At 44.3% G+C, this 23972-nt stretch overlaps 1 protein-coding gene across 4 annotated transcripts; it reads right to left on the bottom strand.

Moving 5' to 3' along the window:
• Nucleotides 1–378: 378 nt before the first annotated feature.
• On the bottom strand, nt 379–21448 carry TMEM144 (transmembrane protein 144). Of its 4 annotated transcripts, none has more exons than XM_084856353.1 (13): nt 21417–21448; nt 20169–20283; nt 18533–18736; nt 17419–17541; nt 15545–15644; nt 14694–14774; nt 14064–14145; nt 10687–10769; nt 9175–9293; nt 7267–7386; nt 6340–6437; nt 5537–5590; nt 379–3330 (listed from the first exon to the last, which is right to left on the bottom strand). In XM_084856353.1, exons 3-13 carry the CDS (start codon nt 18669–18671, stop codon nt 3247–3249), a joined length of 1083 nt encoding a protein of 360 aa, XP_084712479.1. In that variant the 5' UTR covers nt 18672–18736; nt 20169–20283; nt 21417–21448; the 3' UTR covers nt 379–3246. The 4 variants fall into 4 exon arrangements, with proteins under 4 accessions (XP_084712479.1, XP_084712477.1, XP_084712478.1 ...); XM_084856351.1 differs by lacking the exon at nt 21417–21448 and adding an exon at nt 20928–21058; XM_084856352.1 differs by lacking the exon at nt 20169–20283.
• Nucleotides 21449–23972: the final 2524 nt, after the last annotated feature.

Raw genomic sequence — 23972 nt, 5'->3', positions numbered from 1 at the left:
AGGAAACAGGTGTGGTAAAGAATTTAGCCATTTCCAAAGGGGGATTAGATATCAATACAAAAAGATATCAGTATTTGCCAGCTGATTATATTATACTCTGCTTCCATCTGCCACCATTTTGTGACCAGCTCCATCCCTGCACTACCATTTTGTGCCTGGTGGGCCTCCGTCACATTCCGCTCTCTCAAGAGGGCCTGGGAGTAGAAAGCTTGAGAACCCCTGCTCTAGACTACATGAAAAATAATAATATAATTCTTTCACAGGAAACATCTCAATAGTTCCTGGATATATGAAAAATGTAACAGACTGTGCAAAATCCCTTCTTGAACAAGAACATTGTTTTAAAAATGACTAAAACTACTGCATTTGATATTTTTTAAACGTTTATGCAAATATTTGCAAGAGCAATAATTCACATTGACCTAAAAAGAAAAACATTCATTTACAATGACTATTTTAAGAACTAGATTTTACATAACAGTTGTACAACAAATGAAGTCTTTATACCTGCAAATTTAAGTGGTCATTCTTTTGAAAGATAAGTAATTACTTATCCCTAATACCGCAAGTGCTATGCAGGCATTTGCCTGTGTGCGTGAAGACTAAAACTGCGTAGTGGTGTGGGGATGCACATGCAAACCCTTTCCCCAGCATCCCTGGGGAACACAAGCTTCTCTAAAGATATCCATGCATTTATCATGGAGGTCCCCTGCGATCAGGAACCCCACTTCTGACTTTTGTGTGTTTAGAGACATCAGGTGGGAACAGATGCCCAGTGCGGGCTTGCATGCATGGCCATCTCCTCACACTTTTGGGCCTCATGCAAGCAGCCTGAATGCTTGCATAGGGCTCATTACCTGGAGCTCAATTCATCAAGCACTGCACATAGAAGATCACAGAATCCCAGCAGCTCTGATGTCAGTGGGGTAGCGAATCCACTCCGGCTTTCAGTTCTGACTGAAAACCGTAGTAGATTCACCACCCCACTGACATTAAGAGCCATCAACCTCCACTGAATACCAGAATTGGAGGGGGCTTGTAGGCCATCTAGCCCAACCCGTTGCTCAATTCAGGAAATACAGACCTAGGACATCCCCGGAAGATGGTTGTCCAGCTTCAGCTTCAATGTCTCAAATGAGGGAGGGCCCACTGCCCCTCTAGATCATTGGTTCCATCATCCAACTGCTTTCTATCAATAAGTTTCTCCTAATGTCAAACCAAAATCAACCCTTCTGTAACTTAAGCCAATTAGACTGGTGCGCTTGTTTGCACAGAGCCAGTGTGGTGTAGTGGCCAGAGTGTTGGACTAGGAGCTGGGAGATCCGGGTACTAGTCCCCACTCGTCCATGGAAGCTCACTGGGTGACTTTGGGCCAGTCACAGGCTCTCAGCCCAACCCACCTCACAGGGTTGTTGTTGTGAGGATAAAATGGAGAGGAGGAGGATAATGTAAGCCGCCTTGGGTTCCTTGCAAGAGGAAAAAAGGCGGGGTATAAATGCAATCAATCAATCAATCAATTTGCTGACCGGAGGAGGACCAAGGCAGAACTGCAGTCCTATCTTGGTGGTGAAGGTGGGTTCTATCTCATATGAACGTATGGAACAGTCTTATTCTGAGTTAGTTGACTGGTACATTCCCAGTACTTCCATTCTGATGGGCAGCAGCTCTGCTAGGTCTTTCCCAGTCCTGCTATCTGCAATTCTTTAACGAAGAATGCTGAGGACTTTGTGCTTGTAAAGCAAGCTATAAGCTGCCAGCAAGCTGGACTGGTCCTCTTTTCTTGGCCAATGCGCTTCTGCAGGAAACAGTTCTGGTTTCAAACAGATTGCATGCTCTGTTTGGATGCTCTGTGGCAAGCTCTGTGTGCAGGGCTGGGGGTCAATCCTCTTCAGAAGGCAGTGCCTACAGCACCTGACAAATAGATGCTCAAACTCAGGGTGAATTCTAAGAGTGGCTGCCATTGCTGGTGTCAAGAAGGAACAGCACCACCACTAGTCATGCTGGCTGGGGATAATGGATGTCACAGTCCAACATATCTGGAGGGCACCAGGCTGGGGAAGGTGGCCCAGTGTTTACCTAGAAGTGCTTGGGCATACCATAACAATTTTGTTTTATTTATTTAGTACATTTATATCCTGTCTTTTTTCTATCATGGAACTCAAAAGTAGTATACACAGGGTGGTCTCCCAAGCTCCCAGATCTGCTTAGCTTCAGCAAGGAACTGGATCACATGCCCTCAACAATCCTCAGAATGGTTCCTCACCCACCCCAAAATGCAGGTAGCCACGTTGGTCCATTAGAAAAAATAAATAAATCCAAAATCTAGTACATCCAACCAAAGGTCATAAAGTTGTGAGCAAGCTTTTGAGTTCTTCAAAACTCTTCATCAGTCCATATATTGAACAAAATGGGGTGGAGGGGGCAGAAAAAGCAGAGCATGTGGATGGTAGACTTTGTTAACAAGTCATGTATGTAAACACTAAAAAAAGAAGGAATATTCAATGCCCAACCACTGCGGACTCCAGGTTTTTGAGGACCTTTGGACAAGACACCTCCAATGGCCCCCCAGCTCAGTGAGTCTACCTTCTCACCACCACTGTCACCAGCTGCGTTGTCTTTCTCATCGTTACTATGCTACCACTTTCTTGACAGGCAGAGAACAAGTGAGCAAGTAGGTTGTGGCATCTGTTCTCCTTTTCACCACTTCCATTGTCTGGGCCAAAGGGAGAGGCACATGAACAAGCAGGTTGCAAAGGTGAAGAGGAAGAGCCACTCCAGGAAGCTCTTGTCAGTGGGCCCTGCTGGGAGGCGGGACCTTGGCAGGGGCCCACCCATGCATACCCGAGGTTGGTACTCTGTCCAACTCTGAATTACTTCCCCTGATTAGTGACCAACAATTACACTTCACTGAGCTTTTATTTTTATACCGTAGACCCTCTCCCCCAAATTAGGAACAAACCACAACATAAGGCGTTATGGGATCATTAAGACATCTGACCTAGATTTCATCCCATAATCACCCAGCCCTGAGATGTATAAAGGTCTTCCCTTATTTTCCACAATGTGGTAAACATGATGAATATTTTGAAATTAGCACAAAGCATTTTTGATTTGATTTCGAGTTTTTCTGTCTCTCTGGGGAGAGTGATGATATTTATGATCCAAGGAAAACATCAGATATGATCTTCTTGAAGGTCTCAATTATATTAGCTAGTGGCACCATCTGCTGGTCCAAGTGATGTTTCTTCAGACTTTAGAAAAAGCTGTTGAGAGTGACCCAGCCAAAATAACACAAAATGCTACCAAGAGCAACAGATAATTTTTCAGTCCCTGCATAGACACAGAAAGTGGTGTGGGGTGGGGAGGAAGAGAAGTAGCATTATTTTCTAAAAGTAGATAGGGTCATTTGCAGAACAACAAATTCATGGTACAAGTGTATACCCATAGGAACACACTGACCCAGTTCGCGCCATCACCAGGTGGGCTGCCACAGTGGGCTGCATTGTGAATTTTCAAGCTGCAGTAGGTGGTCAGTGCAGCTCATCTTAATGTGCAAACCTGGCCAGGGTGGCTTGTTGCCGTGGGTTGTAGTATGCCCTGGAGTGGCTTGTTAACTGCGGCAACAAGCCATCCTGCCTGGGTTCACACATCACAATAAGCCAGAGTGACTGCCTGCTGCAGCTTGAATATTCACAATGGTGGCCGGCACACACCATAACCTATCATGGCTGGTGCTGCCGATCATCCAAACGGCCCACTTTCTATCAATATTAGTGTCTGTCTACCTAGTAAACTAGAATCATATATTTAGTTGGCCAAATGAGCTACACAAATCAGCTTGAAAAATTGGTTTTAGAGTTAGACGTGGCCTGGGGAGACCTGGGATCAAATCTCTGCTCAGCCATGAAGCTGTCTGGGTAAACATGGCTCAGTCACTATCTGTCCACCTAACCAACCTCACAAGGTTGTTGTGAGGGTAAAATGGGGCAGCCCACATACACTGGCTTGAGCTCCTTTGAGAACCAGCAAGATCTGCCAGCTCAGGCATATATGGCAGCCGTGACTAACTTGAGTGGCCTGACCTGGCTTCAGTTATGCATACACCACTTACTTCCAAGCTGGACAACCACAATGCACTTTATATGGTAGTGCCCCTGAAGACGACTCAAAGATTTCCAGCCAGTGCATAATGTGGCTGCCCAGTTGTTGACAGGGGCCAGAAAGTCTGTGACATGTAACACCACTACATGTCTATACAGTTTGAAGCTACGGGAGATTAGCAGGCCAAGGGGCAGGGTTATACTCCTGACCCCTGTTCTCTACTGGGGCTGCCACCCTCAGGGGAATGGAGTGGACTGACCTGTCCCTCAGGGAGCTTTAGGGGTGCACAGTGTGCCCAACTTCGACAGCTGTGTACGTTTCTGTGAAGGCTCCGAGTATCAGTCTAAGGGCTATTCCAACCTGGGCAACGGAATGTTCTCCAGCTGCCCCTCTCTGCTGCTGGAGGGCAGCTTCTGCTCAGGGGAATGGAGTGCACAGACCCCCTCCCTTAAGGGCCAATAGGGGTACACCATGGCAAGGCCGTGTCTAGGGGTGCCAGTGGGTGTGCCTTCACTCAGATCGGCCAGGCACAACATTTACTCACATTACTCACATGTATATTTAGTTTTTTAAAATTTATTTACTAGTGAATCAAGCCGCCTTCACACAGGTGGGAATAGCCCTTCACTCAGATGGGTCCGTTCGCTAGTAAATAAATACAAACTAAATACATGGCCGGGTAACGAGAGTAACTGTATTGTAAGTGTTGGGAAAGTGAACTAGTTATCTGGGTCAATTCATTCAGTACAGAAATGAAGGGCAAAACGATGCATTTACACATGAATATGTGTATCATTCTAGGAAAAGCAGCTTTGGAAAAGGGTGGAAAAAAGGACAATGCTGAACCCTTCCCCTCCGCTACTTTGCAACTACAACTTCCCTCTGCCCAGCCACATCTCCTCCTCCGTCACACAGCACAGAGTTCGAGATGAGTGTTTACTCTTGAAAACATGCACCTATCTTGCAGTACAGTGAATACCTGAGGTTGTGTGTGTGTGTGTGTGTGTGTAAGGAAAAAGTGTCAGGTAGGGGAAGGGTTAAGCAGCCCCATTTCCTCATCACCTCTTCACTTCAAATTGCCTCTCCCCAAAGCTGTTTTCCCCTACAGGAAGCAGCCATTGGGAGATTTGTTATGCATGAAACTTATAGTTCAACCCAAGCCTTTGGAAATCCAAAGTAACGTTGGGAAGAGAAAGTAGAGGTGACTTGTGCTTCCTCTCTCTAGATTGGTTCAGAACATTCAAATCAGAGCTCAAGAAATCAGAGGTGAAATCAGAAGATACGCATGCTCACATTCTAAAGAAGCATGGAAAAACTAAGTGTGCAACTCCCTTGCCCGCTCCTTTCCCCCACTTATTTGAACTGGCCTGAGCATCATTTCTTACATGCAGATATGACGATGATGAGAAATATGTTCGGAATGTTACACTCTCACCTTTATTTCCTTAAACACCAAGACTCCCCACATTGCAGCTATCAAGCCAGGACCCTAGAGAAGAAGTGTAACATACAATGAAATGAAGGATCTCATTTGTTCCTGAGGGTTTTGCTAGGGCCCAATTGTCTTATTTAAATGTAATCTTGCACTAATTGTTGCTCATGATTGTAATTTGCTCCCCACCCTCAGATCATCCTAAATTTGCAGTTCCTTTATAATTATGATTCATTTGCAATGGCTGTGAACAGGTGTGGGAAAAATGCACAAAAGAGAGTGGCTGTCTCTTTCACACACACACCCATGGAATTAAGCTTAGGGGAAAAAAGCTTCTCTTGCACCAGTGGAGGATTTTTTCTAACTTTAATTAACATGATGGCAGGCGGATTTTGGGTTGTGTGTGGTGAGAGTTGGCTTAACTGAGCTGTGATCCCCCTTGGAAATTGCCCTGGGCATGACAATTAAGTTAAGGAAAAGAACATTCCATTGGCACCAACGGGTACTCAGGGCTCCGGTGAAAAGATCCAGGGCTCTGGTAAATAGGTTTCGAGCTGGAACACCCCTGTCCATCAGCATAAGAATGGTCAGACGAGAATTAGATTTAATGCTTGAGTGATGAAATCGTAATTCTACTAAAAGCAAAAGGCAAATGAGAAGAACCGAACCGAACCTGTACTGTATGGTACTGGATGAACTCCTTACGAATGCACATGAGGTCTCCATAACGAGGACAGGAGGGGTGCATATGCATCGTTTGGTATGGAAAAGAACCACAGCTGATGAACAGATCAATGGGTACTTACCGCAGTTATTATGGGAAAGCTGACCACAGCACTGAGGTAATGATTGGCTAAGAACCAGCAGCAAGTGGCTATTGCCCACAATACACCAGAAACAAATCCTGATGACAGATAAAAATATATACATATATATAAATGACGCACTACTTTCAGCACCAGTGGCATCTGCGCTGTTGCAGCACGGCGTGCTCCTGTTCCAGACACCCATCAAGTCATGCCCTCTCTCAGGACGCCCCGTCCCATTGCCGTCCTCCTCTGGTTCCGAAAGGTGTTTTGAATTTCTGCAAAACTTGGGGTTTCTTGAGCCTGCCAATCCCTCCCTCTCATGCCTGAATGGTGCCATTTTGGCTACATACGGATCTACACCAGGGAGTAGGCAGACATTTTGGGTCTGTGACCACATATGAGAAAATGGGTCCCGGGAACTGCCTCAAAATGGGAGTGCTGCAGATGAAAGCACTGGCCTGCAGCCACCTGCCATCTCCTTTGCCTCAGAATGTCTCTGAGCCCCACGTGTGGCCCAGAGGGATTCACTGGAAAGAAGATGGGAACAGCTAGAGGCCCCCACTTTGCCTTGAAGTGATCCCAGCTCCCAGTAAGAAGCGTTATTATTTAAAACGAAATAAAAATAAAAAGTAGGAGGGGGGGGACACCTTGATGGGCACCAAAAAAGGTGCCCAAGGGTGCACTGGTGCCCATGGGCACCACATTGCCTATTCCTGATCTACACAAAGTATGAATCTGGTATTGCTATATAGGATTTACACTGCATAGACTGTCAGTGACCCCTCCGCCTCACATTTAGGGATGATATGACTGATATATGCCAGCCACATTATGGATTTCTCTAAGAGCAGCATAATAAAGTATGTTTGAGAGGGACTTGTAATAATAACAACAACAGTGTATGTATGTATTTCAGAATTATACCTGGGATTATGGCTTCAGGATAAACTTTAGGACTATTTTTCATCATTCCACAGTAGATCAAAAAGTAAACAGTACTTGTAAGGAAGATGCCACTGAAGTGTGCAAAGACGTAATCTAAATCTGAAACAAATAGTGAGGCATATGCAGTATACAAAATATATATTCAGGAAATTCACAAATGTGATTCACAGTTGTGATGATTGCAGGTAAGGCTCTGCTTTTACCCTAATCACACATTTATTGATACAGGACAGCCTTCCCCAACCTGATGCGCTTCAGATGTGTTGGATGCACACACAACTCGCATCATCCCCATCCAGTAGGGCCAGGTTCGGGAAGGCAGATATAAACCCTACCATGCTTTCCCCAGTTTTTGCTGAATTAGGTACTTTGCTCAGTTTATATGTATGATGTAGACATGGCTGTAAATACCATGCTAACGGTGCAATCCTATTCATAGCTGGCTGGGGGATGCTGGAAGTTGTGGGACGTTTTGGTCTAAACATGCATAGGATTGCATCCTAAATGTCTCACTGATTTAGACTAGAATGATTTCCATAGACTTTTCTATGTCAACAGGTTGTTTCTTTTTGTTTCAACTAATAAACTCTTCCACATCCCTTAGAAAAATATGCATGTGGCTTGTGGTGGCAGTGCCCAATGAGTCACTGGGGCTGTTCACATGACATGGCTGCCCACCATGGATTATTTAACCCACAGTGAGGCTGTGGTGTGTGTGGCTGCCATTTTGAATATGCAACCCCCAATCGGTGGTTGTAGTGTCGTGCAAACCTGGCATGCGTGTGTTATTTGAGGGTTAACCAACTGTTATAGGGTTATGAGAGGGTTGTTTATACCTAGCATAACCCACACTCCTGGTTTGCATGGCACGACAGCTAAGCAGGGGTTGCACATTCAACCTGGTGCCCATGAGTGCCATGGCTTTTCATAGATTAAATAACATGAACCCGGTCAATGAGTCCAGGGCGCAGCTTGCAGAGGGACCTGCCAGCCACCCATGATCACAAATGTGTTCTACTGAAGGAAATTCTGGGCCAAAGAAGCGTCTGGCAGCAACTGCTATGTCCTTCTGTGACTCACCTCCAGAGACTGAAACCTACTGGTAGAGAAGGGATGAGCAACGTCTGGGGGTCCGGAGGCTGCGTTGCCCCCCCTCCCAGAACCCACCTGGGGCCACAACCCTCCCCCACCACTGAAATTGTCATGGTGGCAGCAAGCCCCCCCCCCCACAATAATTTTGGAAGGAAACAAACCATGCAGGGAATGTGTGCCTTGCTTACAAACAGAGTTGTAGTCCTCAGAGGCTTCCAGGAGGACAATTCTGCTCCAAACAAGGCATGCACGGCTCACACGCCTTGTTTCCTTGCAAAATTGTGTGTATATGTGTGTGTGTGCGTGCGTGCTGCCGCTGTGACATTTCAGCAGCAGTCGCGGTGGGGCAGTGGGCCCTACTGGGAGGTGGGACCTTGGCAGGGGCCCACCCATGCATACCCGAGGTTGGTACTGTGTCCAACTCTGAATTACTTCCCCTGATTAGTGACCAACAATTACACTTCACTGAACTTTCATTTTTATACTGTAGACCCTCTCCCCCAAATTAGGAACAAACCACAACATAAGACGTTATGGGATCATTAAGACATCTGACCTAGATTTCATCCCATAAGCACCCAGCCCTGAGATGTTTTTTTGCAGACCCCACTGCAAAAGTGGCCATGGGGGAGCCACAAGTGGCCCACCTGTTGCCTATTCCTGTCACAGAAGCATGAGGGGCGGCAGAAGCAAAGGGAGACATGAGGAGGCTTTTCCCTCCCCTTCCATCCACCATGAATGATCACAGTTCTTCACAGGTATACATCAGTTTTAGAAGTATTCATGTGTCTTTACCATATTGACTTGCTCCTGCATATGTCGTTTCATTCTTTCTGCCATGGTTCTTGATGTAAAGTACAGGCACAAAACTAGAACCATACAGTATTCCAGCTATCACAGCCAGGGAGCAGCCTCTTACGGGATAAAAAAGATATGGCAAGTTCACAGTCATGTCTTGAGTTACAACATTCATTGCAGGCACGCAGCGCTCTTGCACCCCATAAAAGCATTGCCAATGTTTTCCCAGAAATGTCAAAGAGTTCACCACTTATTTAATGCATGGATTGATGTACTGAATTCATTCATGAGTCACCTTAGAGCCCAGGGATGTGGAACCTCTGGCCCAAAGAGGTTCTGCATTCAGCCCACAGAGCCTCCTTCAGTTTCTTTATCCCTCCCCCTGCTTGGAGGAGTCCCCACTGTTGTCTCTCATCTCAGATCAGAGGAGACAACAGGGATGCGAGCACCAGGGGACTCAGCTGGCTCTGGGAGGAGTGGCTGGTCTTCTCTTCTCAGAGCTGGCCATGTGGCTTCACACAGCGCTGGCTACTCCTACAGGAATGACGCATGCTATGCAAAGCTACGAGGCTGGCCAGTGCCAGCTGAGTACCTTTCTCCATGCTGTCAGAGGATCATGGAAGTCTGTGTCTCTCTCAGACTGGAGAAAGGCAAACTGGGTAGGGGGGGCGGGATGATGTCAGTTTCCCCCCACCCATCCAGATTGGGTTCTGCACCCCTGCTACAGCCGAAGCTCTCAGAGTGAAATATATAACAAACACAGACAGAATGGGCAATATCCAACTGTGTCATTCTGCTAGCACAAATGATGTCGCACTAGCGGAAACTAGGTTCTGAACAATGTGCAGGAGAAGAATCCAATTAAAGTTACGTCTGCGCAAGCACAATTGTGCAAATAGTTGTGCATTATGCTTGTGCAACCCATTGTGCAACCTGTTGCACATAGGAACATAGGAAGCTGCCTTACACTGAGTCAGACCATTGGTCCATCTAGCCCAGTATTGCCCTACCCGGAGAAGCCGGGGATTGACCCTGGGACCTTCTGCATGCTCTATCACACTGAGCTATGACCCTGCATAACTCTTGTGCAACCCGCTGTGCAACTCCACTGAATCTTTCTGTTGTGCAACCGGTTGTGAAAGCATAACGGGAAACCGGTTGCACAACAGAAAGGTTCAGCGGAGCTCCACTAGCGCTATTTGAGTTTGCGGAATGACACCGTTGGATACTGCCGGTAGAAACCAATAACATCACTGAAAAATGGAAAATGGAAACCAGCAGTAATAATGATATTTTAAAGACAGAAGCTTAATACCAAGGCAGCACAGAGAAGGACAATTTCAAAACACAGGTTTAAAACATATCTGGAGGAGTAAAGTAAGTAGCAAGCTAAAAAGGAGTTGTTTTTCTGGTCGCCATCTCTGCTGCCTTATGGAACTAATCATAGAATGAATGTTCCAGGGAGGAAGGCAGGTAGACAACATTCACAGAAAGATGTTCAGAACTTACATCACTCTCTTTCCTAATGGAGAAAGATTGTCCACCCATGATACATCATTCCTGTTTTCAGCTCTACGTTCAGTGTTGATTGACTGTTGGAGAGTCCAAGATTTTTAAGAACATGGAATCTAAGATTTTTTTAAAAACATCCAAACCTGGATTCATTATATATTTTGCTAGATATGAGAATTCTCTTGGGAATTGGAAAGAAGTTGTACAGGTGAGAGATGGCACCTAAAGAATTCCCAACGGGTGCCCATGCAATTTTCTTTGATGATGTCCATGAAAAGAGATCCCCCAACTTCCCTGAACACTCTGTATCATCGGTGAACTGATAACAGAACATAATTTAGGAACTTTATCCCGATGCTCTGTCTAAGGCTCAGTCCAAGGCTAGGCAACCTCTTTGGGTCATGAGGACAACTGGCAATTTGAGAATCTGTCCTGGGCACCACACAAAATGGCTGCCATGGGAGACGTGGCAAAGGACAAGCAACCTACAGAAAACCTACAAAAAAGGCAAGTAACCTACAAAAGAACCCTACAAAGCAGAGGTAAGGTCTGAACCTCAAACAACTCCTTTGAACCCACAATTTTCAGCACCAACAGAAACCAATTTCACATCAATCCTAGCTGCTGGTAATAAACATGTGTTATTTTGGTTGTTTTTAAGTGGGACAGCTAGGGCACCAAGAAGGGTGTCCAGGGGTACCTTGATGCCTGTGGGCCGCTCGTTGGCAAAGAACAAGTAACCTGCCCAAAAGGCCCTGGCTGTGTGGCTCTCAGAATATCATCATAGGATATCATCATTAGCAGTGACATTAGCATGATTTTGTATGTTTGTGTGACTTCCCCCTGCCTTCTCAATGTGCACTCATGATCTTAAAGTCACTTGATTCTCTGCAATACGGGAGTTCTTGCTGGAACAGGAGAATGCAGGCCCAAAGAATGCTTTTGTGTGGCTGTGTGGTTTTCCGACCCCCTCCTTTGCATGTTCATGTGCCTTAGTTTTCCCTTTCTGTGGCATGGGTTGCTGACTATTGGAGATACAAAGACTGATCACCTCTGCTGACCCCCTTGGCTCACCTCTCGTGGCCCCTTGGCTCCACCTCTGCTAACCTGTCCTCTGTCCCACCAGTCAGATTGGCCACCAGCCTCCACTGAAGAGATGTGTATCTGTCCTCTTCAATCATATTTGTAAGTCAAAATACACTGACAGCTCCTGGAATGCCTGCCTTTGAAATACATTGTATCCCAAGAACACAGAATTGGCCACCCTCAGTTCATCCCACTTCTCCTGATAAGACCTTCTTGAAAGCCACTGTAGTGTCGTGGCTAGGGTGTCAGACTACAGCTGAGGAGACCCAGACTCAAATCCCCACTCAACTACAAAGCTCACCCGGTGACCTTGGGACAGTCACTATCTCTCAGCCTAACCTACTCACAAAAGGATAAAAAATATATAGTAAAAGTACAAACCCCAGCAGCAGCAGATTAATCCAAATGTCAAAGCAGCAGTAAAAACAAATCAAGTTGTACCAGCAGTACCACAAACATAACAAATAGCCATAACTAAAGGCAACAATGCAAATTATCAACAAAAACCTTGGGCAAATACAGCAGAGTTTGTCTGGTGCCCCAAAGAACAAAGATTACGCACCAGGTGGATCTACCTTGAGAAGGACTTCAACAACTGGGGTGCGACCACTGAAAAGACTCTGTTCCTGGTAGCCACCTAATTTACCTTTAACAGCTGGATCATCCACAGCAGATTTCTCCAATTTAGTACCCTCCATATGATATGAACTACAACCCCCATCATCCCCTGTCAGTGTGGCTAACGCTGACTAGTGATGATGGGAGTTACAGTTCAGCACATCTGAAGGGCCCCAGGTTGGGGAAAGCTGATCAAGAGAAAGGCTTCTGAAGACTCGGTTAGCTGTTGGGGCAGCTTTACAGACGCATGTACATCACCCAGTTACAGCCCACCTGAAGCTTTGGAGCTAAATGGGAAATGACCTATTGAAAAGCTTTGTGTCTGAGTTGATACGGACTCATACAGAAGTTATCTTGGTGGGGATTACTCTGTTATGACTGGTGACTGAACTGGTCACAGGTGGGGTCTTACCAGAGACAAACAAAAAGGGGCATTTATGTCCCAGAAAACCAGATAAAATGCTTCTGTCAATACAATCTAAAGTAGCACTGTCCTCTCAGGTCACGTCGTTGACTTACACGCTATTTGTGGTCTATGGTAACCCCTCACTCACGTTTGTCATTTTGGCTTTTTTCTGACGTGTAATATTCTTACATTTAAAATGTTGGATTTCATTTTATATTGATCAGGCTAGGTCTCTACTGTGAGATATTTTGTACATTTAAATTGATTCTCTAATGCAGGGGTCCCCAATGCAGCACCCAAAGGTGCCCTACCACCTGTGGGCACCTCCTATGGCACCTGTAAAGGGGTCCCCAACATGGCACCTGCAAAACTTTTTAGTTTTTTTTTTTAAAAATCCATTTTTAAAAAAATATATGGATTTGTATATATCCATAGCAATGAATACATATGAAATGCATACAACTTTCTAGTAGTTATACAAAGGCTTCAACAAATGTGGACCAAATATCCAAATAAGTATCCATTTGAAAGTGGGGTCTATATGCCACCCGTTCAAATATTGAAAGTGTTGTAAGGTCCTCAATATATTGCATTATAGGAGGTAAGTGTTTATCCTGTTGTAATATCAGTCTTTTACTTGTCAAAAGAGTGTGAAGAATCAATTTACGCTGACCATTTGTTAACTTCAGTGAAGCAGGTACATAATTTAAAAGAGCGTATACATCAGTGAATATTAAAGACTGTTCCAGTACAAAATTCATCTCTGTAAGAACGTCCTCCCCCAAAGAAGCAACTACTGGACATTGCCAAAATGTATGTTTAAAAAAAGCACTAGCTGTATTAGACAATGCTTTATTTAAGAGATGTTGCAGTGTCCAAAAGAGATGAAACAAACATTTTTGCTAAATAAGACACAGCCCAACATCCACAGATGTGACAGGTAGACACGAAAGCAGTGCACTGATTAGTTATTTTGTGGTGGTGCCCACAGCAGTTTTTCAAATTTCCAAAGTGCCCATGGGTCCAAAGGGTTGTGTACACCTGCTCTAATGTACTTGCTCTCCTTTCACTGCCCATTCCATTAGAGTCAGCAGTGAAGAGGGTAAACAGAACCAGCCTCAGAACTGATCTCTGCCGAAACCCACTTGAATAAGAAGGAAAGGTAAGTTGGGAACCTCACAGGGGGCTGCCACAATGCCCCAGAAAGCCCCACCCACACTAATGTTAATCACTGATTTAAAACAATAACAAAATCAAAACTTACATGTTCTCTTAATAATGGAGTGCTTTCTGATGATGGCAAAGAACTCTGAACATCACTTTTTATGAAAAGAAACACGATGGTGCTGCAAAGGGAATGAAAACAAATGTTAAACCCATGATGATGTAGTATTTTATTCATATAAATATTTATGCCAAGTGTTTTTTCCTGTTTTCCTGTGTTCCTTTTTACCATTTGTAAGACATTATTCTTTAAAATCTAAAAACAAAATGCAATTGATTCCGAAACAACATTAAGTTAAAAACAGTGGAACCCTATGCATGTTTACCCAGAAGTAAATCCCACTGCACCAATGGGACTTACATTTTAATAAGTGTCTTTAGGATTGCAGCCATCTATTGAGCATTAATCCTGTTGGACTGAACTCTTAGGGTGCAATCCTATGCATGTTTAGACAGAAAAAAGTCCTACAACTCCCAGCATTCCCCAGGTAGACTTTTTCTGTCTAAACATACATAGGATTGTGCCCTTACACACATATGCTCAGACTCAGACTCAAAAGAATAAAATATTCACTTTGTTTCTCTTGTTTTTAAATTCCTTTAAAAACATCTCGATGTTTTATAATTGAAATACCATAGTTGTTAAGAAAAACAAGTGTTTTTTAAATACCTTAACACTGAAAGTCCAGCTCCAATGTAGTTTAAGACTGGCTTTACGACTTCTTCTGCGTCTATTCCAAACCAACCAAACCTGTGAAATAAAAGGTTAAGTTCTCAAAATGAAATGGGCCTAGGGAAGGGTCAAGGAAATATATATAGTTTATCACCAGTAGATATCTAGGGCACTTGCATAAATATACTGCATGTGGCACTCACAACAAGCCCAATGGAAATATGAGCTAGGAAAAAAACAAAGAATTTCCCCAGTGACACAGTACTGCAGTTTGACTTATTCTGGTGCACGCTGAAAGGCTGCATATAAAATATATAAATACATTCCTGCCAATAAAGATATCTGGATCCCGTGTGCTATTTAAACAACTGTTACATGCAAATAACCCTCATAAAAAAACTTCCTTATCTGTGTTTGAAGCCGGTCTCGAACATTGCAAAGCTTATAACAACTTTTTAAAAACACAACTATAAAGTGTACTCTAATGGCCTGTAAAAGACTGCCTTTTAATTCAACATATTAAGCATTCCCATATGCTTTTATGGACAGGTAAACTCTCCCAATACACTTCACTTTGAGAAGTCTGGAAATAAAGGGTCCATCACTTCTCAGAGTTAACATACGATAAATATAGAAAAATTACACCAGAATGGAAGTATCCAGACAATGCTTCTGGGATGATCCTGTGAGCAAGATCTTGCACAGCTTATTACAACTATGCACGTTTAGAAGGGGGGAAAAATGCTTTTGCCAGGACGTTTGGCATGTGTGTGATATTTCTTTAATGGGAATGTCACAAACACATAAATGACTACCCACAGTAAAGGTTAAGCGTGCAGCACACTTACCTTGAGCTTGCCCAGCCAGTTAGTAAGTTAAAAGAAGCCCAGATTAAGAGACCAAGGCCTAACCCAACAGTTTTAACAATAGGGACTACTGTTATATTACCTGCAAGGTATGGAAACAACAAAAGCAAAACCCACTGATTATTAGTTCAATAGTTACATCTATATTATTATATAATATTAACAATAGACAACAATAATCACCACATTTGGTGTCCTTGGATGCAATGCATATAATGAACTGGAAGATAACTATCATTCTATCTATACACACACATGTACATATGAGTAGGGGGGTATACACGACTCAACACAGGGGGTGTCAGGATTGATTCTGAGCGTATGGAGATAGTTAGCAGTTCAGATTCAGAAGGGGAACAGCCAGAACCGGGGGAGGCATCTTCCCGAGTGAGCTCAGATATGGATAGGCGTGCTTCTCAGGATGCTAACACCCAGATGGCTGGGCCTGAAGCCCCCTCCCCTTTCCCTCCTCCGTGAGAACCCAGGAGGAGGAGGAGGAGAGTGTGGAGTGCGACCTGAGGGATGCTAGACTGCGGCGCAGAGCGAAGAGGGAAAAGTTAGAGGCGGAGCTCAGAGGGTCGACCCGGTTGGCGATGCGTGAAGGTCAACTTAGGGGAGCATCACTGGAAGGGAGGGGCATCCCTCCCTAAGTTATTCTAGCCAGCAAGCCTTGTTTCAAACTGCTGGCAACATTGTAGCTCCCATTTGGATCCCCTGTTGCCATTCCTTTGTAGCTGGAGAGTCTTCGAGGATTTGCATCTGTAATGAACCTGTTGATAGCGGATTAAAGGCGTGAGACTGAAGCCTCTCATGTTGTGTGTGTGCATGAGGAAGGAGGGGGCCAAGGGAATGTGACAGGGGGTGTGACACTGTGCTGACTAGCCATATTCCCCACTGCACTTGTCAGCCATGCTCCTAGCCGGCTGGCCTCTTCACATGACTAATGACTGTGCGGCTGGTGGGTGGAGGTGGCTACGCAGCACAATCCTCTGACTCCCTTGGGTGTGCTCTTTCAACATGGAGGGGATCGAGTGACCCCGCCCCATATATTATTACAGCTACTGTCCCCTGGTTGATAGAAACAAATTTAAAATACTCCCAGTGTTTTTAATAAATTAATGCCACATCTGTCACTATTTTTTCACACAGCTACACTAACGTTCCATGTGCCATTTAGCTGATAGACTCAAAACCTCATTGAAGAACAAGGTAAGTATCACACACTAAACACCCATGAAATGGTATTTCGAATAGAAACAAAGTAATCATAATAGAAAGTACTGAAAGGGCCAAGCATCGAGGAGATATATTATTGCACTACTCTCCCACGATAACTTGTAGTATTCCACTCATAAAATACTTTATTCTGCTGAATTGTACAGCAGTGGGCTGTTAGACATAGGAAGAGAACATTCTGACCTCAATTGCACATAATAGCGACTGGTGCTTTGAATATGCAACCTCCAGTCGGTTCGATTGTAGGTTTCTTTGTGACTATGGGTTATTCACTATGGGTTATTCATGGGTTAAACAATATATGCCTAGTTCTTGGGTTGTATAACCCTCAAATATCCCATAGTCTCAGTTCACATGTCACAAAGCAACCTATGATCAAACTGATAGAAGGCTGCATATTGAAATAGGAAATGCCTCACGTATAGCACATATAGTGGCTTAATTAACCCAAGATTTTGCCACTGCTATGTGTGAATGGGACCAATGTATGCAACACATGTTACAACTGTCTCAGGTTTAACAATTACATTTTCCTACACTCCTGCAATTTGCAAATTGTGCATAGATCCACATGTATGTGCATATTAAATTCTGAAGAAGTAGAATTATTTCTGCATTACCTGTAGCCCATAAGAAGCCTCCAACCATAGCAAGGGGCCAAAATCTAGGGCTGTTCTGAATAAGATTAACGATTAAAGAAACTATCCAGATGGCAGCACAGAGAATCCACTGAAAGAACATTCCTACAACACAAATAAACCCAAGAATAGTTAAGCACAACAAATAATTCTACACAGTAATGGCTGCAGTTTTATAGTGCTGAGAAATTGTGTGTTGGTGAAGCCACTTACAGTGATTGGCTGACCAGCTGTGATATCATGGAATGTTTGCAAAGTGCTGGGGAAATGGCGCTGTCAGCAACAGAAGGGAAAGGTGAGATTGGCTGGTGTTAAAATCTCAGCCAGGCTTTACGAAAAGAGGAACTACTTGGGAAAGTATGGATGCTAAAGACAGGAAAAATGAGTAACAAGAGGTCCCTGGAAATTAGAAATGCAACAGACAGGGAGGCTGAAAGATGAGGGTAGCATTGGCAGCAGACTTGTGTCAAGAGAAACAGGAACCGGAGAAGGTTAGGTAGATGGGGATTAATAAGAAAAATGAGAAGTGGAAAGATCTCACAGAACATGGTAAGATGGGGGAGACAGCACATTGGGAAATTGTCTGAGGGCCAAGCTACCTATTATGACAAACATGCTTTTAAAAAAGTGTGCTTATGGTAGACATTTGGAAGAAAAACCGGCAATGGGACCGCAGTCCAAAATGTGCTGCCCATCTGGATTAAGGTCCCATGCCAGTTTTTTGCTGAAAATTGCCTCCTCACCCACCGAAGCTGCTATATGTAGTAACAGCTGGTGTGTGTGTGGGGGGGAGGAATTTTGGCAGGAAAACTGGTGCAGGCCCCCAATCCAGTCCAGGAGCACATTGGTATCTAGAAAATGTCAGCTATTCAGCTTGTTGAAAGGGTTAGTCAAACGCTTCGTCCCATTTATAATAATGTTCTTTAGGGTGCAATCCTATGCATGTTTAGACAGAAAGAAGTCCTACAGTTCCTAGCATCCCCCAGCCAGCATGTCTACCCAATATATTTATTTTATGTGACAGTCATCTTTATGTGTGTGAAAATTACACAGCAAAGGATAGCAATAGCAATTTGGTTTAAACACAAGTATTTACCATCACCAGTGTCAAATTTCTTAACTGGTACAAAGTTTGTTCCAAATAAGACAACAGCTACTGCCGAGGAGATAAAACCAATCGTGAGATCTGTTGCACTGCTGTTGACAGAGCTGTTGCTTCCTTGCCATCCATCCATCTCTGTTCTTAGAGATCAATTTGACTTGTTTAAGGAGCTACTTGGATTCTGTTTCCTCCTGGAAGCTTTGGAAGTAGAGAAATGAAATGAACAAATAACATATCTAGGCCAAATTATTTCTAATACCCCACCATGCTAATAAACTTGGTGGGCTATTATGAATTCGAATCTGTTACTATGAAAATTGTACAATAAGGTTAAGCCTAATATTTTTAAAGTAATCTATAATAATAAAAGAGGATGTGTGTCTATCTTTCCACATCATAGCACTAAGACTATGAAACCTAGACACCTGAAACATGGCATGTATACGAAGGGGACCCTAGGGGTGTGCACCTCATGGTTACTTTGTTTTAAAATGCATTTCCTAGCTAATTAATTTAGGGAGCAATCCTATGGCCGCTAGACAGCGGCTAGATGGCCATAGGATATCTTGTTTTCTGGAAACCAACCTAAGAGCCCGCCCGCAGAGGTTGGTTCCTGGAAAAGGCCCATGCTCTGTGCTCACAAGAGGAGCGCAGAGTGGCTGGAAAGGGGCGTGACTGGGAGCGTTCCAGGGCAGGGAGGGTAGAAATGCCTGTACAACATATCCAATGTGTCGTACAGCAGCCTCCTCCCCCGCTCAGCCCTCCCGTGGCTAGAGAGCTGCAATCAGCAGTCCAGCCGAAAATGCAGGGCAGGAGAAGCACAGAGGGAACGATCCCCTCCATGCTTCTCCTGCCCTGCTTTGGATAGGCGGTCGCCTCTGAGTTCGGATTGCGCCCTTAAATGTGTACATTTGGTCGAAGCCTGCAGTAACATCTTCAGCCACCAGGGCCAGACTTCCCTAACCAGGACATAGCTTTGCAGTCCATACAGTCTGAAGCCAGGAGAGATTCGTAGGCTGAGGACAGTTATACACCCACAGCCTGCTATGGGGCAGGCCTCACTTAGAAGAATGGAGTGGACAGACCCCTCCCTCAAGGGAAGGAGTTTTTGTGAAGGTGTTGCTGTGTCAAACGAAAGGCTGTTACAACCTGAACGAAGCTGGGTTCATTTGTTAATTCATAATAAGGATAGGATATTTTGTATAATTATGATCATTAACAAAAAATATTTACAAAGGCTACTTTTTCAGGGTTCTATGCAAGTTCTTCTCCAAACATATAGCCAACATATAGTGGGGGAAATGGGACCACAGCTGCCAACCCTTCAGCTCCACCTTTGATCTTCATGCATTGAGCATCATATTTGAGAAGGGTGCCCGCCCATGCACAGCTGTATGCACATCATGATTTCTGAATGTGCAGCATTCCCAGTTGTGTGCAGAGTCTATGCACATACATGGTCTATGCATATTCAAGACATGACACGAGGCCACCATATTGCTGAAGCTAATGAGGTCTGGGTCTGGTCAGTGCTTGGAGGGGAGACCACATGGGAACCACATGTAGCCACCTTAAGTTCTACAACGGAAGAAAGGTGGGTTATACGTGTAATAAATAAATAAATACATACAGCTGTGTACATGAAGTCTCCCCTTTCAGATGCTGCACCAAAAGCCCGGGCATTGTTGGACAGAGCCAGTGGGCATGGAGAAGTTGGGGGCAGATCCATTTCCCCAACATGCTTTCTGCAGATGCGAAGGAGAACTTGTGAACATTATTTTTAGGTTTTCTAATAGTTTCCTACACACCTTATAACAATCATGTAGGCTGGTGTTAGCAGTGGGCATCAATAGGCAGCTACCAGGGTCCCAGTAATCTGACAGGGCCAACTGCGGATGCCTACCGTAGGCTCCCTTCATATTTTTTTTACTAGCCCAGCACACTGAGCAGCTCTAGACAACTGGATCTACTCACTCTTTTAATTTTCCACAATTCCCCCAACCTAGCCTTGCTCTGGGACATTGTGGGAAATTAAAGGATGGCTAGAGAAAGCCACCCAGTTAAGCTTACCAGGGCACAGTGACTGAGGGGAACCACGAGAGGACACCATGCCCCCTCAAAGCTGGAGTCAGCCCTGGCGAGGGGAGAAGTCTAGCACACTGCCACACACGTTCGTTTTAACTCCTATAACGTCTGAAAAGGGCTATGCTGTTTTCATTTTGTGGGCACAGAAAACAAAATAATACATGTGAGCTATGCAGAGTAGAAGCCATCCCTAGCATATGGGTTACCTAGCCCCAGAGCAAACCTCTTCACGTACTGCTGTAGGGCAACTGTTTATTACTCTGTTGGAACAGAGGGCTTATTTGTTTCTGAATTTAATACTTGCCCTTGAGGGTTCTTTTTTCTCTTTTCCACCACACAAGCTGCTGCCGTCGCTAGCAGTCGCTGAATTGTTCCCTTGGAATTATAGCCTTCCCCAACCCTGCTGCTTTCCGGAGTTGTTGGCCGGTCAGTCTCAGAATCCCAGGCTGGCTGGAGGATTCTGGGAGTTGTAGTCCAACACACCTAGAGGGCACCGGGGTTGGGGAAAGCTGCCCCAGAGTATATAATTCACTGTTTTCCAGCAACTATTTCTACAGATTTGCTTCCTAATCCAGGAAGACGGGATATCTTGAACCCTTTTGTCTAGTCAAACGCTGGCTCTGGTCTTTTGTTTCCAAACTGGCTTTCGGAATCCGCATCCCTTTTCTTTGCCAGTAGCGCCCCCGCTTCGGTTTGTCCTCCCTCCTTTACTCTTTGTTTGTGTGACAGTTCCTTATTTGCTCCTCCCCTGGAAATGTAAACCTGTCTGCCTACGTCTATTGAATTTACTTACAAAGCTCCCCTGCCGATCTTGCTTCCTGCTCTGACTTTCAGTGCCAAACTCTGCGGAGATGAGCAAGAAACTCCACCCTGTTCTCATGTGATCCCCTCCCCTCCCATTATGTACATTCGAAGCCAAATTCAGCAAGCCGATCGCTTCTTTTGTGTGGTGTGCCTTGAGGAGCAGCTGGGTGGAAACCGCAGGATTATACCGAATTCTTCGCTCTGCGTGGCACATCCACGCCATGCTTTTCTGCACTCAGAGCAGCCCAGATCATGTGCTGTGCGGGGATGCGATCACGAGGTTAGGGCCAATTGGACGAAGAGCAGAGGCGTTTGTTTTATTTAAGGTGGCCTCCCAGCAACGAGAATATTGTTAAGGAGCCACGTTGACGCTTCCCTTTCTGAGGCTGGCCAGATGAGACATCCCGGAAACATACAGTCTTGTAGCATTGTGTTAGAGCGCACCTATGCATGTTTAGACCAGTGAAGCCTGGTGGCTCCTGTTTCGGTGGGGCTGTGATTCCATCCTGGATTTTAGTCAGAACAGGCCAGAACTCTAAAGGAGCTGTTAAAGGCGCTGAACTCTGTCCCTCAAATGGGTCCAGCAACTTGGATAGCTCCTTTAGAGTTCTGGCTGGTTCTGATTGAAACCTAGAATGGAATCATAGCCCCACTGAAATCGGAGCCACCAGCCTCCACTAGTTTAGACAGGAAAAATGCCCTATAACTCCCAGCATTCTCCAGCCAGCTATGTTGGCTGGGGTATGCTGGGAGTTGTAGGACTTTTTTCTGTCTAAACATGCATGGGATTGCGCCCTTAGTCTTTAAAGTGTCACAAGACACTTTGTTGCTTTTTCTGCAATAGGCTAACAGGACTACCCCTCTGGAAACCAAAACATAGTGTATCCCTGTTAGGTTGAAACTCTACATTCACCAGGGAGCCAGCTTCAGTGGGGCTTCCAAATAAGTGGGCCTTTATATTTAGGTCGGAGACTTCAACTGGTACAAACTACGGCAGCCAGGCTGGTCTCTGGGACATCCTGTGGAGACTATATTACACCGGTTTTAAAATCTTTACACTGGTTGCCAGTTTGTTTCCGAGCAAAATATAAAGTGCTGGTTCTTACCTTTAAAGCCTTCCATGGTCTAGGTCCAAGGTACCTTAGGGAGAGCCTTCTCCCCTTCGTCCCAGTCCGCCACCTAATGTCCTCTGAGGACTCTCTGCTGCGGCTGCCTAATGTGAGACTGGCAGCCACATGCAAGAGGACCTTTTCCTTTGCTGGCCCTCAGTTGTGGAATGACCTGCAGGATGAAATGCACCTACTGACCTCGTTGAAGGCTTTTAAGCAGACATTAAAGACGCTATTATTCTGGCAGGCCTTCCCTTGTTAGAACTCTCGTTCCTTTTGCTGACTTTTGTATACTATTTTTAAGCAGTGTTGTTTTAGGCTGTGTTTTATTGTTGGATTTTTTAAAAAAATGTTTTTAGTTCAAAGTTGCTTTTAGTTATATGTTGTTTGTATATATTGTTTTTATGTAAATGGTTTTTTTTTTAAAGTTAAACTATTTTACTGTTCTAACTTTTGTAAACCTCCCAGAGAGGTTCGGCTATGGGACAGTATAGAAATAACAACAACAACAACAACAATTTAAAGTTAGTATGGCTTAATTCAAAGGAACCAACTTTCTAGTAAATGTACTTAGGTTTGCAGCCATAAACTGCCAAGACTGCTCAGACATTTCTTTTCAGTAAAGAAGACTGGTATTTCTTAAACCGTTTTGGTTGATATACACTAGGGGGCCCACAGGAGTTACAATGAAACAGATCTAGGGTTGTTCTTTTTGGAAACAGGACATCACACTGGGGGTTTTCTACAGAGGAATTTAAACTAGCTTAATAAGAATAATAAAAATAATAATGGAAAGTTTATGTAAGTTTGTTGCAGTTATCTGGAAACAACCACCCTGTATGGTCAGAATATTTTGAAGGACAATATAGCCTGCAATGAAATCTCTAAAATATGAATCATGTCTTCATAAATGAGTTGTGCATTCCAGGACTTTGAAAACTACAGTTTTGGAGAACTCGAAAGCTTGCTCCCTATTTTGTGACATTTTGGTTGGTCCAGTCATTGCCCGACTGCAGAATCTGGAATTTTTCTTATTGATCAACATGGCTTCCCTTGTTTTTTTTTTAACGTTTTACTAGGTGTTCCTTCCATTAGCGTTAGATGTTTATGAGAGCCAAGACTCAGCCAAGCTGTGTAGGTAAGATTGTTTTTATAATATATTAAATTTTATAATATATAGTATATTTTTATACTATAAACAAACCTAAGCTGTTTTTTTGTTCTCATTCAAAATGTTTTGCATTTCTTATTGCATCAAAAATTGTGTGGGTGTTGCATGTATGTGCGATTAAAGTGTTAACAGATGTGTGGTTAGTGAACACTTATTTGACTGTTGTCAATATAGCTGGTGCCCTTAGCTTCATGTGTACATACACGCACACCATTTTCAGATGCAACAAGGGATAGCTTGCATTTGTTATTTGCAGCATCATATT

This window comes from Heloderma suspectum, chromosome 5 (assembly GCF_057233095.1).
Source record: "Heloderma suspectum isolate Gila_16-S chromosome 5, 16-S_ref, whole genome shotgun sequence".
Taxonomy (NCBI): Eukaryota; Metazoa; Chordata; class Lepidosauria; order Squamata; family Helodermatidae; genus Heloderma; species Heloderma suspectum.
The sequence above is the reverse complement of the archived record's forward strand: the minus strand, read 5'-3'. Positions and strand labels throughout refer to the sequence as shown.

Coding starts and splice junctions, on each gene's coding strand:
- TMEM144 (XM_084856353.1), bottom strand. CDS start 18,671: ATGGATGGATGGCAAGGAAGCAACAGCTCTGTCAACAGCAGTGCAACA. Junction 15,645..17,418: donor AGGCTTCTTATGGGCTACAG/GTAATGCAGAAA, acceptor CATACCTTGCAG/GTAATATAACAGTAGTCCCT. Junction 10,770..14,063: donor CTCCATTATTAAGAGAACAT/GTAAGTTTTGAT, acceptor ACTCTCCAACAG/TCAATCAACACTGAACGTAG.